General features: G+C 43.2%; 1 protein-coding gene across 4 annotated transcripts in view; it reads left to right on the forward strand.

The window, feature by feature from the left end:
- Positions 1-15053, forward strand: part of LOC145344813 (uncharacterized) — a 1415987-nt gene that overhangs the window by 1250535 nt on the left and 150399 nt on the right. For all 4 annotated transcript variants that reach the window (XM_080191980.1, XM_080191983.1, XM_080191981.1 and 1 more), the window contains one exon: positions 14773-14869. In XM_080191980.1, the coding sequence (XP_080048106.1) occupies positions 14773-14869 (97 nt within the window). The remainder of the gene's footprint in view (positions 1-14772; positions 14870-15053) is intronic.

Consider the following 15053-nt stretch of genomic DNA (forward strand, 5'->3'; position numbering starts at 1 on the left):
GGTTAACTTTCAAGGAGGTTGATCTGATGTTTACAATGGGTGACCTCAGATACCAGTTTGGCTGAGACTTTCAGGGCAGAGGACATGCACTCACTAACTCTTGCTCAAAATGGGCATAGGATCCATTAAGCTCATGGGGAGATGTGCATTGTTGCCAGCAATTCTACATGCCTTCATCATGAAGCTTGTTATGTCTTGCAGCCCTGCTATAATCAGTGGGATTCCATGTGGCTGGCCTGGGACTTTAGCTTGGTCTGGTTCTATCTCTTGGTATCTTTGATGGTTACCCATAGTTCATATCTGGACTTCTTGAATAGAGTAAGAAGTCTCACAACATCAAGTTAAAGTCCAACAGGTTTATTTGGTAGCAAAAGCTATTAGCTTTCGGAGCGCCTCTCCTTCATCAGGTAAGTGGGAGTTCTGTTCACAAACAGGGCATATAAAGACACAAACTCAATTTACAAAATAATGGTTAGAATGCAAGTCTTTACAGGTAATCAAGTCTTAAAGGTATAGACAATGTGAGTGGAGAGAGGGTTAAGCACAGGTTAAAGAGATGTGTATTGTCTCTAGTCAGGGCAGTTAGTGAGATTTTGCAAGCCCAGGAAAGTCATGGTGGTTACAGATAGTGCAACATGAACCCAAGATCCCGGTTGAGACCGTCCTCATGTGTACGGAACTTGGCTATCCATCTCTGCTTAGCGACTCTGCATTGTCGTGTGTCATGAAGGCCACCTTGGAGAACACCAACCCGAAGATCAGAGGCTGAATGCCCATGACCGCTGAAGTGTTCCCCAACAGGAAGAGAACACTCTTACCTGGTGATTGTCGAGCAGTGTTCATTCATCCATTGTCGTAATGGTTGCATGGTCTCCCCGATGTACCATGCCTCGGGACATCCTTTCCTGCAGCTTATCAGATAGACAATGTTGGGCGAGTTGCAAGAATACGTACCATGTACCTGGTGGATGGTGTTCTCACGTGAGGTGATGGCATCCATGTTCTTCTCTTTGAAATATTGGACCCATTTTCAGCCTTCCCTAATGCTGCCTAGCTGAGAGCTTGAAGGGGCGGGGGGGGGGGGGGGATGCAATTTAATTTTAACTGAGGGATCTCACCACCAGAGTTTTTTGGAGAATACATTATCTATCCCCTTGGGTAAATGTAAAAGAATCCCCAAACTTAAATTCAATAAGGAGAAGAGCAGTTATTCCAGTGTGCTGGCCAGCATGTATCCCTCAATCCATGTTACTGAAAAGGATGATCATCTTGTCATTCTCATGTTACTCCTTGAGGGAACTTGCTGTGCATAAATTGCATCAGAGCAGTGGTGACTCTTAAACACTTCTGGAAATTCTGTTGCTTTGTGAGGTGCTAAATAAATGCAAGTTCTTTCCTTTCACAATGGGTTCATCTTTTCTCTCCATTTGTTGCCTGTTCCTTCACCTCCCCACACCTATCCACACTGCTGCCTCCTGCACTTTTACAGCCAGTTGGCGAAGATTTAAAAGGGACTTAAGGGGCAGCAACTTCAAACAGAAGGTTCTGCTTATATGGAATAAGCTGCCAGAGAAGTAGTTGAGGCACGTACAATGGTAACCTTTAAAAGGTGTTTTAATAAGTGCATGGATGGGAAAGGATTAGAGGGATATGGGTCAAATGTGGACAATTGGGACTTAGCTGGGAGGCACCATGGTCAGTATGGACTGGTTGGGCTAAAGGGCCTGTTTCCGTGCTGTATTGCTTTATCACTCCGTGACTCTAAGCAGTGCGCTGGGACTTCATACACATAAACCTTAGAAGGTGGCAAGACAAGTTGAGAAGGCTGTCAAAAAAGCATGCAGCATCCTTGGCTTTTTTGACAGATAACACATACAGCACAAAAATAAGGATCTTTCATCTTCATGGATATCAGGTTAGGCATCTGCTTGAGCATTGTGTTCAATTGTGGACACCACACTTTATGAAGAATGCCTTGAGAGAGCACAAAAGGGTTTCACTAGGGTTGCAGCAAAAATAAAAGTGAAATTCTGCCAAATTCTTTTCTTTAAATTAATTTTGTAGGACGTACATATCCCAGAGTCAACCACATTGCTGTGAGTCTGGAGTCACATGTAGGTCAGACCAGATAAGGATGGCAGATTTCCTTTCCTAAAGGATGTTAGATGGGTTTTTACAACAATCAACAAAGGTTTTATGATCATCATTTGACTTGTAATTTCTGATTTTTATTGAATTCAAATTTCACCATCTGTCGTGGTGGGATTTGAACCTGGGTCTCCACAGCATTGTCCTGGGTCTCTGGTTTATTCATCCAATGACAATCCAATAGCACTACATCACCACCTCTCCATAATTTGAAATAATAAGTAAATAGGAAATGCTAGAAATAATCAACAGGTCTGGCAACATTAGTGGAGGGAGAATCAAAGTTAACATTTTGAGTCAAATATAATGGCACAGAGGTTAGCGCTGCTGCCTCACAGCACCAGGAACCTGGGTTTGATTCCAGGATTGGGTCACTGTCTGTATGGAGTTTGCACATTCTCCCTGTGTCTGCGTGGGTTTCCTCTGAGCGCTCCGGTTTCCTCCCATAGTCCCAAGGTGTGTGGGTTAGGTGGATTGGCCATGCTAAGTTGCCCTTTAGTGTCAGGGGAATAGCTAGGAAAAATGCATGGGGTTATAGGATTATGGCCTGAGTGGGATTGTAATCGGTGCAGACTCAATGGACCTTCTGCACAGTAGGACTCTCTGAGTCTATGACTCACCTTGTTTGTGGGATTGCTATTAGTCACTTGTACAATGTTCATATGCCCTGAAGATGAGTTGAATCGGACTTGAAATGTTAACTTGGTTTCTCTCTCCACAGACGTTAAACACACCTACTGAATATTTCCAGCAGTTTATGTTTTTATTTCACTAGAATGGCACCAAGGCTGAACTTGAGCAACTGCAATTACATGAAAAGATTGGAGAAATTGGGGTTGTTGTCCTCAGAGCAGAGAGGTTAAGGGAAGATTTAATAAACATGTTCAAAATAATGAAACTTTTTTCGGGGTAAATAAGGAGAAACTATTTTCACTGAAGGATGCGATTTTAGGTCAGTGGCAAACAAGAGGAGGAGAAATGACAAGGAATCTACTTGACTCAACAAGTAGTTGTGATTTAGAATGCACTGCATGGAATCAGGTTCAATAATAACTTCCAAAATGGAATTAGATAATATTTGATTGCGATGGGGGAGGTGGTTGCTCTGTGTAAAGTGCAGAAGAATGGCATAAATTAGATAGCTCTTTCAAAGAATGAGGACAGGTTTACTACTTTGCAAAATCTTTTCACAATTCCAGAACAAAAACACGTTCATTGAACCTGACCAATTCAGTAATGTTGCATCTCCTCTTGTTACTCACAACAAGTGGCTTTGGTGGAAGAATCAATCCAGATCTTTCAGTTTTGGGCCAGTTTATTGTAAGGCACTTCTTCAGTACGACTAACCTACAAGAAGATCTCCACATGAAGTGCTCCAGCCATCTTTATTTACAGGACAGTTAATGTCACATCTTTAACTAGCAACTCCCTTAAGAAGATAATTGCCACACATGATGATTGACAGTGCATTGACAACCCTGATTGTGTGTTCTTGTTGTCTGTTGGCTTTCAAGCTTGGAAAGGGCAGAAACACTTCATTTTTAATTTTACACTGCTGTCTGTTTAAAACGGAGGATCCGACTGAACTGACTCTGTACAAGTCAAATCAGCCTACTTATCATAGAACCCTACAGTGCAGAAAGAGGCCCTTCGGCCCATCGAGTCTGCACCGAACACAATCCCACCCAGGCCCAACCCCCATATCCCTACATATTATACCCACTAATCCACACATCTCTGGACCCTAAGGGGCAATTTCTTAGCATGACCAATCAACCTAACCTGCATATCTTTGGACTGTGGGAGGAAACCAGAGCACCTGGAGGAAACCCATGCAGACACGAGGAGAACGTGCAAACTCCACACAGGCAGTGACCCGAGCTGGGAATCGAACCCAGGACGCTGGAGCTGTGAGGCAGCAGTGCTAACCACTGTGCTACTGTGCCGCCCATGAAATGTGGCTCCTTGGAAGACTTGCACATAACAATAGCTCTTCACAAATATTTACAGATAATATTTTACAAAACTATTACAATCGTGCAGGTACATCACCCACGACACTCCCATGAAAGACTGAAAACAAAACAGATGGAAAAAAACCTCTCAGGGAAGAAAATGGTTCAAATTCACCTCGATCGTCAACCAAAATTGAATTCTAGGGAAGTATTTATAAGTTGTACCACCCGATAGCTTGGTTACATTTTGCATGTTGCACTATTAACGCCCTCTTGAGCACTTTCGGAGAACCTACCTTTACTGGAAAGCAGTAAGTTCAAAGTTTGGTGACAGGAGAAAACTTTGCCCATGTTCAACCTAGATAATTTGTACCAGCAGGTACTTATTGCTCAATAGCTGTTTCACTTTGGAGTATTTGTCTTTTGCTACCATGAATCACACTGCAGTTAGGATGTGATTTGTTTACAAGCTTATAAATTTTATATTCTCCCTTGCTTTAGCAATGTCAAGACATAGTTATTAGCATCACTCTGCCTCTGACTATGCACAAACATGTAGATGGGAATTAATGGTTGGAGCAGAAACTGGTGATAAGGACATTGTCCCTAATTTATTCTGTCATTCATTTGTTTCTTCGAGTAGATTGGGATCGAGGAGATGATTGGAAACAGACACAAGCAATGCATATTCCTTTCAAATTCACATGATATAATTATTTCTTTCAGAATAATAGAGCTGCTGGCATGCTGTTAGAGATGCTGGTTTAATACAATTTCATTTCCTCAAGAAATTAGATTGTCGAACTCCTGCCTAAACCTTTTGCATAAATATTTTTTAAATCTTTAATGATTGCGGCTCTACATCAAAACACCTGTGTTGGAACAGGTTCGGATTTCACTTTCTGAGGGTTGAAGATTTTGAACCAGAAAACTGAAAACACATTAGAAATTGTCACACCCTTGAGAGAGGCAAGTTTTATACTGAGAACAAGAGAGATATGAAATCCTACATGAGCAGGGGCCATTCAGCCCATCAGGCAGGATTTTCTGGACCAGAAATTCCCATCCCGAGGTCAGCAGACCTTTAAATAGTCGATCAAATTTTCCTGAGCATTGATTGCTGACCGAATACATCATACCTGTATTGCCTCTTCAAACGTGCTACATCTGTTTTCTTTGCAAACTTTCTCCCCTACATTTTTCAATTCCCTTTTCAAAGTTACCATTGAATCTGCTTCCACTGCCCTTTCAGACGGTAAAATAATTTCTCCTTATCGCCTCTTTCAAAATGTTTATTAAATAGGTATTTAATTGGGTATGCTAATTATTGTTCTAAAATGCATTCAGTCCCTTAATATTCAGTTCAGCTTCACCCTGCTAGATCTCTTCTTGAACCCAACCCTTCTCCACCTCCCCAGCCATCTTTCTTTTCACCCATTAAGGCATTGACTTCCTTGGGGTGAAGACCCACTGTGATGGTTGCCAGTCAAGACCTAGTTTCATGCCTGAGCCTAAACAGTGAGTATCAACCAACTGTTTATCAAAGAACCCTACGGTGCAGAAAGAGGCCCTTCGACCCATCGAGTCTGCACCGAACACAATCCCACACAGGCCCTACCTCATATCCCTACATATTATACCCACTAATCCCTCTAAACTACACATCCCTGGATATTAAGGGGCAATTTCTTAGTCTGGCCAATCTACCTAACCTGCACATCTTTGGACTGTGGGAGGAAACCAGAGCACCCGGAGGAAACCCACGCAGACACAAGGAGAATGTGCAAACTCCACACAGACAGTGATCCGAGCCAGGAATTGAACCCAGGACCCTAGAGCTATGAAGCAGCAGTGCTAACCACTGTGCTACCGTGCCACCCAAGAGATGAAGGCAGTCACAGGTTGAGCCAATTCCTTTCTTAACATAGTTTAATTTTTTGGTCCCTCCCTTGACTGAGCGTGGATCAGTACCTGGGACTTTGATGTTGTGGCCATTTCTGAGACTTGGATAGAGCAGGGTCAGGAATGGATGTTGCAGGTTCCGGGGTACAAATGCTTTAGTCGGAGTAGAGAAGAAGGTAGAAGGGGGGGTGGGGTAGCATTGCTAGTCAAGGACTGTATCACAGTGTCGGAGAGAAAGTTTGATGAGGACTTGTCAGTTGAGGTAGTATGGGCGGAGATTAGAAATAGGAGAGGAGAGGTCACCCTGTTGGGAGTCTTTTATAGACCTCCTAAAAGTTCTAGAGAGGTTGAGGAAAGGATTGCGGAGACAATCCTGGTTAGGAGTGAAAGTAATAGGGTAATTGTTATGGGGGACTTTAACTTTACGAATATTGATTGGAGTTGCTATAGTTCTAGCTCGCTAGAGGGGTCAGTGTTTGTACAAAGCGTGCAGGAAGGTTTTTTGTCTCAGTATGTAGACAGGCCAACTAGAGGTGAGGCTATATTGGATTTGGTGCTGGGAAATGAGCCAGACCAGGTGCTAGACTTGGAAGTTGGTGTGCATTTTGGTGATAGTGACCACAATTCGGTTACGTTCACCTTAGTGATGGGAAGAGATAGGCGTGAACCTCGGGTCAGCAATTTTAGCTGGGGTAAGGGCGATTATGAGGCTATCAGGAGTGAATTAGGAAGCATGGATTGGATTAGGGGATTACAGGGACTGGGAACATCTGAAATGTGGAATTTTTTCAAGGAGCAGCTACTGCGAGTCCTTGATAGGTATGTCCCTGTCAGGCATGGTGGATTTGGTAGATCTAGGGAACCGTGGTGCACTAAAAGAGTTGAGTCGATGGTTAAAAAGAAAAAGGAGGCTTATGTTCGGATGAGATTGGAGGGCTCAGATAGTGCACTAGAAAGCTTTAGATTGGCTAGGAGGGAGTTGAAGAGTGAGTTGAGAAGGGCTAAAAGAGGACATGAGAAGACTTTGGCTGATAGGATTAAAGAGAATCCTAAGGCGTTCTATAAGTATGTCAAGAACAGAAGGTTGGTCAGGGCAAGATTAGGGCCAGTTACAGACAGCAGGGGGAAGTTGTGTGTGGAACCGGAGGAGATTGGAGAAGTATTGAACCAATATTTCTCTTCGGTGTTCACGCAGGGGGACATGAATATAGCTGAGGAGGACATTGGGTTGCAGGGGTGTAAAATAGACAGTATTACGGTTGATAAAGAGGATGTGCTGGAAATTCTTGAGGGGCTGAAAATAGATAAGTCCCCTGGTCCGGATGGGATCTACCCTAGGATTCTCTGGGAGGCTAGAGAGGTGATTGCAGAGCCTCTGGCTCAGATCTTCAGGTCGTCATTGGTCTCTGGTGTAGTCCCGGAGGATTGGAGGATAGCGAATGTTGTCCCATTGTTTAAGAAGGGGAACAGAGACTTTGCCGGGAATTATAGACCGGTGAGTCTTACTTCTGTTGTGGGCAAGGTTTTAGAAAAAATTATTAGGGATAGGATTTATAGTTATTTGGAGTGTAATGAATTGATTAGAAATAGTCAGCATGGTTTTGTAGCGGGTAGGTCGTGCCTTACTAACCTTATTGAGTTTTTTGAGAAGGTGACCAAAGAGGTGGATGGGGGTAAGGCAGTTGACGTGGTATACATGGATTTTAGTAAGGCGTTCGATAAGGTTCACCATGGTAGGCTTCTGCAGAAAATGCAGATGTATGGGATTGTGGGTAATCTAGGAAGTTGGATCAGGAATTGGCTATCAGATAGGAGACAGAGGGTGGTGGTGGATGGTAAATATTCATCATGGAGTGCAGTTACGAGTGGTGTGCCTCAGGGATCTGTTTTGGGGCCACTGTTGTTTGTAATTTTTATTAATGATCTGGATGAGGGTATAGTTGGGTGGATTAGTAAATTTGCTGATGACACCAAAGTTGGAGGTGTGGTAGATTGTGAGGAAGGGTGTCATAGTCTGCAGGGAGACTTAGATAGGTTGCAGAGCTGGGCCGAGAGGTGGCGGATGGAATTTAATGCGGAGAAGTGTGAGGTAATTCACTTTGGTAGGAGCAACAGATGTGTCGAGTATAGGGCTAACGGGAGGACTTTGAATAGTGTGGATGAACAGAGGGATCTAGGTGTGTGTGTACATAGATCCCTGAAAGTTGGGAATCAAGTAGATAAGGTTGTCAAGAAGGCGTACGGTGTCTTGGCGTTTATTGGTAGGGGGATTGAATTTAGGAGTCGCAGTGTAATGTTGCAACTGTACACTACTCTAGTGCGGCCGCACTTGGAGTACTGTGTGCAGTTCTGGTCCCCGCATTACAAGAAGGATGTGGAGGCGTTGGAGAGGGTGCAGAGGAGGTTTACTAGGATGTTGCCTGGTATGGTGGGGAGGTCCTATGAGGAGAGACTGAGGGATCTAGGGTTGTTTTCGTTGGGAAGAAGGCGGCTAAGAGGGGATCTTATTGAAACATATAAGATGATTAGAGGTTTAAATAGGGTGGATAGTGATAGCCTTTTTCCTCGGATGGAGAAAGCTAGCACGAGGGGGCATGACTTTAAATTAAGGGGGGGTAGCTACAGGACGGATGTCAGGGGTAGGTTCTTTACCCAGCGGGTGGTGAGGGATTGGAATGCCCTGCCTGCTGCAGTTGTAGATGCGTCTAGTTTGGGGGCGTTTAAGAGATCTCTGGATAGGTTTATGGACGAAAAGGGATTGGTATAGGCTAGTGGGTCATTGTTTTTGTAACTGGTCGGCGCAACATCGTGGGCCGAAGGGCCTGTTCTGCGCTGTAATGTTCTATGTTCTATGTTCTATGTTCTATGAGTCTGTGGAAGCAAAGTGTAATGTCAAAATTTCCACAAATTAGGGAGCTAAAACAGGCAGCGAGAGTGTGACGACTAGGGGATCACACTCGGAAGTAAATTCATTGCTGTGTTAATGTAAGCCTACTTGTGATACTAATAAATAAGCTAAGTTATGAACAAACATTGCTCCCATCAAGTTATGAGGCAAACAAATTTCCAAAGAAGCATTGCATCGTTAGAATTTTTGTTGCTTTTTTTCCATTGTGCAAATTTCATTACACATTTATATCTAAATGCCAAATATTGAGAAGACTTAATTATTTTAAGGAATTATTTTAAAATTGAGACAAATCCTTTTGTAAACCTGCAAAACCAACAATGTAATTAGTGTTTCTGGCAGTAATTGTGAAATAAAATCACAATGATTTATGCATCTGAAATACAGACATTTAATATTTACTCTCCTCATTCAATGTTACAGATAGAATCAATAATTTTAAAAACAACGGCAGAAATTCTCAGATTCGCTGATCCTGGAGTTTTAACTGAGTGCCAGATTCTTCCTTCTCATTAGAAGTGAAGGTGGTATGAATGAGGTGAAGCTATCACAGCCGATATTTGGATTTCAGTAACCGAATAAAAAGATAGCACAAGAAATCTCAAGTGCTAAAACCTCTACTATAATAAATAAGCTAAATGCAACATTGACGAACACTATTTTGGTAGGAAACTTGCATGTAAAATTACAGAAAAGACCCCCACTGTGGCTTTAACCTCAACTGATGATCCTACCTCACGGTTATATTTCATGTTGTCCTTTAAGTGGACACTTTATTCTCCTGGAACCAAAGTTATTCCTTGTTCCCAGTGTTCTTTCCCAGCTAGGTAACTTCTCATCCCAGCACTGACTTTCATAATGAGGGTTACCCTGCCTGTAGCCAAAGCTAGGTGAATCTTCCAGCCACATTTAAATGCTCAGAAACATAGGGCCTGATTCTCCCCCCAAAAAAACTCTAAGTGCTGAATTAGTGGGAAAAATGGTGTAATTCACATTTTTTTTTCAGTAGTAGCCCAGAGTCGAATCTCCAACATTCTGTGCACAGCAGAGGTCACCGTTGTCAATATCATTAAAATCTCAGGGTGGGGGGGCCTATTCATGCCAATCACGATACCCTCATGGCCCGATTGTGGCTGGGCCAGTCCTGACTCTCCCACCCCATCCCAGAGCACTGCAATCTCCAGTTCCCCCACCCAACAGTGACATTCTGGTCGCCGCATTATAAGAAAGATGTGGAGGCATTGGAAAGGGTGCAGAGGAGGTTTACCAGGATGTTGCCTGATGTGGTGGGAAGGTCTTATGAGGAAAGGCTGAGGGACTTGAGGTTGTTTTCTTTAGAGAGAAGAAGGTTAAGAGGTGACTTAATTGAGGCATACAAGATGATCAGAGGATTAGTTAGGGTGGACAGTGAGAGCCTTTTTCCTGGCATGGACAGAGGATTGGCTGACTGGCAGAAGGCAGAGAGTGGGGATAAAGGAGTATTTTTCAGGATGACAGCAGGTGACTAGTGGTGTGACTCAGGGGTCAGTGCTGGGACCACAACTTTTCACAATATACATTAACAATTTGGAAGAAGGAACTGAAGGCACTGTTGCTAAGTTTGCAAATAATAAAAGATATGTAAAGGGACAGGTACTACTGAGGAAGAAGGGGAGCTGCAGAAGGCCTTGAACAGGTTAAGAGAGTTGGCAAAGAAGTGGCAGATGGAATACAATGTGGAAAAGTATGAGGTTGTGCACTTTGGAAATAGGATGGAGGCATAGACTGTTTTCTAAATGGGGAAATGCATAGGAAATCAGAAACACAAAGGGATTTGGGTGTCTTTGCTCAAGATTCTCTTAAGGTTAACGTGGTGGTTCAGTTGGCAGATAGGAAGGCAAATGCAATGTTGGCATTCATGTCGAGAGAGCTAGAATGCTAAAGCAGGGATGTACTTCTGAGGCTGTATAAATCTCTGGTCAGACCCTATTTGGAGTATTGTGAGCAGTTTTGGGCCCTGTAACTAAGGAAGGATGTGCTGGCCTTGGAAAGGATCCAGAGGAAGTTCACAAGAATGATCCCTGGAATGAAGAACCTGCCTTATGAGGAAAACAGAGAAACATAGAACATTACAGCACAGTACAGGCCCTCCGGTCCTCAATGGTATGTCGAGCTATGTCCAATCCCAAGATCAAGCTATCCCACTCCCTATAATTCTGGTGTGCTCCATGTGCCTATCCAATAACTGTTTGAAAGTTCCTAAAGTGTCCAACTCTACTATCACAACAGGCAGTCTATTCCACACCCCAACCACTCACTGAGTAAAGAACCTACCTCGGACATCCCTCCTATATCTCCCACCATGAACCTTATAGTTATGCCCCCTAATAACAGCTACATCTACCTGAGGAAATAGTCTCTGCACGTCCCCTCTATCAATCCCTCTCATCATCTTATAAACCTCTATTAAGTCACCTCTCATCCTCCTCCGCTCCAAAGAGAAAAGCCCCAGCTCTCTCAACCTTTCCTCATAAGACCTACCCTCCAAACCAGGCAGCATCCTGGTAAATCTCCTCTGCACTCTCTCCAATGCTTCCACATCCTTCTTATAGTGAGGTGACCAGAACTGAACACAATATTCCAAATGTGGTCTCACCAATGTCTGGTATAGTTGCAGCATAACCCCACGGCTCTTAAACTCAAACCCCCTGTTAATAAACGCTAACACACTATCAGCCTTCTTCACATCTCTATCCATTTGAGTGGCAACCTTGAGAGATCTGTGGATATGAATCCCAAGATCTCTCTGTTCCTCCACATTCGTCAGAACCCTGCCATTGACCCTGTAATCTGGATTCAAATTTGTCCTATCAAAATGAATCACCTTGCACTTATCAGGGTTAAACTCTATCTGCCACTTTTTGACCCAGCTCTGCATCCTATCAATGTCTCTTTGCAGCCTGCAAGAGCTCTCCACCTCATCCACTACTCCACCAATCTTGGTGTCATCAGCAAATTTACTAACCCACATTTCAGCCCCCTCGTCCAAGTCATTGATAAAAATCACAAATAGCAGAGGACCCAACACTGACCCCTGTGGTACACTGCTGGTAACTGGTCTCCAGTCTGAAAAATTTCCTTCCACCACCACCCTCTGTCTTCTATGATACAGCCATTACTTAACCAATTGGCCAAATTTCCTTCTATCCCACACCTCCTTATCTTCTTCAAGAGCCTACCATGGGGAACCTTATCAAATGCCTTCCTAAAATACATATATACATCAACTGCTCCACCTTCGTCCACACACTGAGTTACTCCTCAAAGAATTCAATCAAATTTGTGAGGCAGGACTTAACCCTTATGAAGCCGTGCTGACTATCCCGGATTAAACTGAATCTTTCCAAATGGTCATAAATGGTTGAGGACTCTGGGTCTGTACTCATTGGAGTTTATAAGGATGGGGGGGTGTTATTTGAAATTTGCAGGATACTGCAAGGCCTGGATAGAATGGATGTGGAGATGATGTTTCCATTAGTTGGAAAAAGTAGAACCAGAGGGCACAACCTCAGACTAAAGGGACGATCTTTCAAAACAAAGATGAGGAGGAATTTATTCAGCCAAAGAGTGATGTATCTGTGGAGCTCTTTGCTACAACAGGCTATGGAGGCCAGGTCATTGAGTGTTTTTAAGACAGAGATAGATAGGTTCTTGATTAATGAGCAGATCAGGGGTTTGGGGAAAAAAGTAGGAGAATAGGGATGACAAAAATATCAGCCATGGTTGAATGGCAGAGCAGATTCAATGGGCTGAATGGCCTAATTCTACTCCTATGTCTTATGGTCTTATGCATTAGTTTTAGAGGGTCTTATGGTCAACTCCATTCGATCTTGAAATGAAATAGACTGTTTAAAGCATAACCATTGGTAAAACTTCAAATTCCTCCCACTTCTCTGTGAGGTTGAGAGACTAACGGTCTCCCCACAATTAACACAAGTGCTTTTGGCATTATGTGGATGTTTTCTTCCCAGAAAGACAGTACATGCCTCCCTTTAACATACAATATTTAACCTACCCAGGCTTGTTGTCGGGCTGAATTCAGAGCAAGTCACATAAAACCGTTAATTCCTCCATTTCACCCCAATTAGTCTCAAACCACAACAACCTTGAAATATCCAGGCCTCGCAGTATCCTGCAAATTTCAAATAACACCCCCCCATCCTTTTAAACTCCAACGAGTACAGACCCAGAGTCCTCAACCATTTATGACCATTTGGAAAGATTCAGTTTAATCCGGGATAGTCAGCACGGTTTCATAAGGGTTAAGTCCTGCCTCACAAATTTGATTGAGTTCTTTGAGGAGTAACTCAGTGTGTGGACGAAGGTAGAGCAGTTGATGATGCATATGTGTATTTTAGTAAGGCATTTGATAAGGTTCCCCATGGTAGGCTCTTGAAGAAGATAAGGAGGTGTGGGATAGAAGGAAATTTGGCCAATTGGTTAAGCAACTGGCTGTATCGTAGAAGACAGAGGGTGGTGATGGAAGGAAATTTTTCAGACTGGAGGCCAGTTACCAGCAGTGTACCACAGGGGTCAGTGCTGGGTCCTCTGCTTTTTGTGATTTTGTATTTGTAACAGTCAAGACCGAACAAGTTTGACTTTGAACTACATTTTTAAAAAATCAACAACGTGCATTTATAAAGCACCTTCATTGCAGTTGAATGTCTGAAGGCATTTTAGTTCTCCATCAGAATGAGGAATTTTCATTACAAAGTCAGATTGAGAAGCTGGGGTTATTCTCCCCATAGTAAAAGAGATCGGGACAAGACTGACAGAACTTTATAAGATTACAACAGGTTTAAATTATTAGATAAGCGAAAACTGTTCACTGATGCTCCAAGAATAGGAGGAAACCAATTTAAAGTTTTGTTCAAGAGAAATAGGTGTATGCAAAAAATAGCTTTATTATCCTGTGAGTGTAATGACCAGGAACTTGCTGCCAACCAGAGTGGTAGAAGCAGAGTTAGTGAATGAATTCAAAAGGAAATTGGATGGGTATTTGAAGGAAATGATCTTGCAGGGATAAAGCAAAGCATTGGGACTGACTGGATTGCCCCACTGAGAGCCAGCAAAGACTCCACGGACCAATGGCCTCCTTCTGTGCCAGAATGACTTGATAACTATGATTGGGTATGACTAGAAATATATTGAAATTAACTTGACAATCAGCTACATAAGGAGCTATTAGGGGCAAGTGATATGAAGCTTGGTCAGAGAGGCACGTTTTGAGGACTGGCTTAACGGAGGAGAAAGAGTTGGTAGGGGAGAGAGGTTTAAGGAGGAAATTTCGGAGCTTAGGTTATTGGCAACTTATGGTTTCATTTTAGAGCAATTCAAATTGGTGAGGCATGAGAGCGCAGAATTTAGGAATGCTTATATCTGACAGTGCTATAGGACTGAAGTTAATTTCAAATTCCAGGGGGCAGTTTGAAAACAAGAATCAGAATTTTTAAATTCAGGAATGTAGTTATTGTAAATACAGCATAATCTCCTCCTTGGTCGCAAAACATTTTTTCAAAGAAGTCCTTTATTACCACGCAACCCCCCCACCCCCACCCCCGCCTTCTCACAGCCTCTCTTGCATAGACACAGTGAGCAAAATGTTTCCTCATTTCAAATCAACTGCCTGCTCAGGGAGTGATTGGAGTTTTTTATGTGGGCTAAGTGGGAAGGTGTATGAAGTCTGAATGATAAGGGAGGTGACTGGGGTTTCTTGTTGGATTGGATTCTGCCCACTGGGGACATTGTTATGGTTTAAGCTGCTGCTCACACTGGGGACTTCAGCTCTCTGATGCGTGCCCGTCTCTTCTATCGTTTCAGGATTTGAAGGAGCTCACTGTGAGATTAACTCCAACGAGTGCCTCTCCAATCCATGCCAGAACGGGGGCCAATGCCGGGATGAGGATAACAGCTACAGGTAAACGGAAACAGAAAGCAGTTTAGAGGGAACCCGACCTCCATATAAAAATATTGCCCCTCTGTGTGGGCAAACAAAGTCCCGATGGCATCAAGGTTCTTGAAACATAGGAAAATAGGATCATGACAAAACCACACAAAATTAGAACAAAGAACAAAGCAAATTACAGTACAGGAACAGGTCC

Source organism: Carcharhinus amblyrhynchos, chromosome 7 (assembly GCF_965287045.1).
Source record: "Carcharhinus amblyrhynchos chromosome 7, sCarAmb.v2.hapA, whole genome shotgun sequence".
NCBI classification, from domain to species: Eukaryota; Metazoa; Chordata; class Chondrichthyes; order Carcharhiniformes; family Carcharhinidae; genus Carcharhinus; species Carcharhinus amblyrhynchos.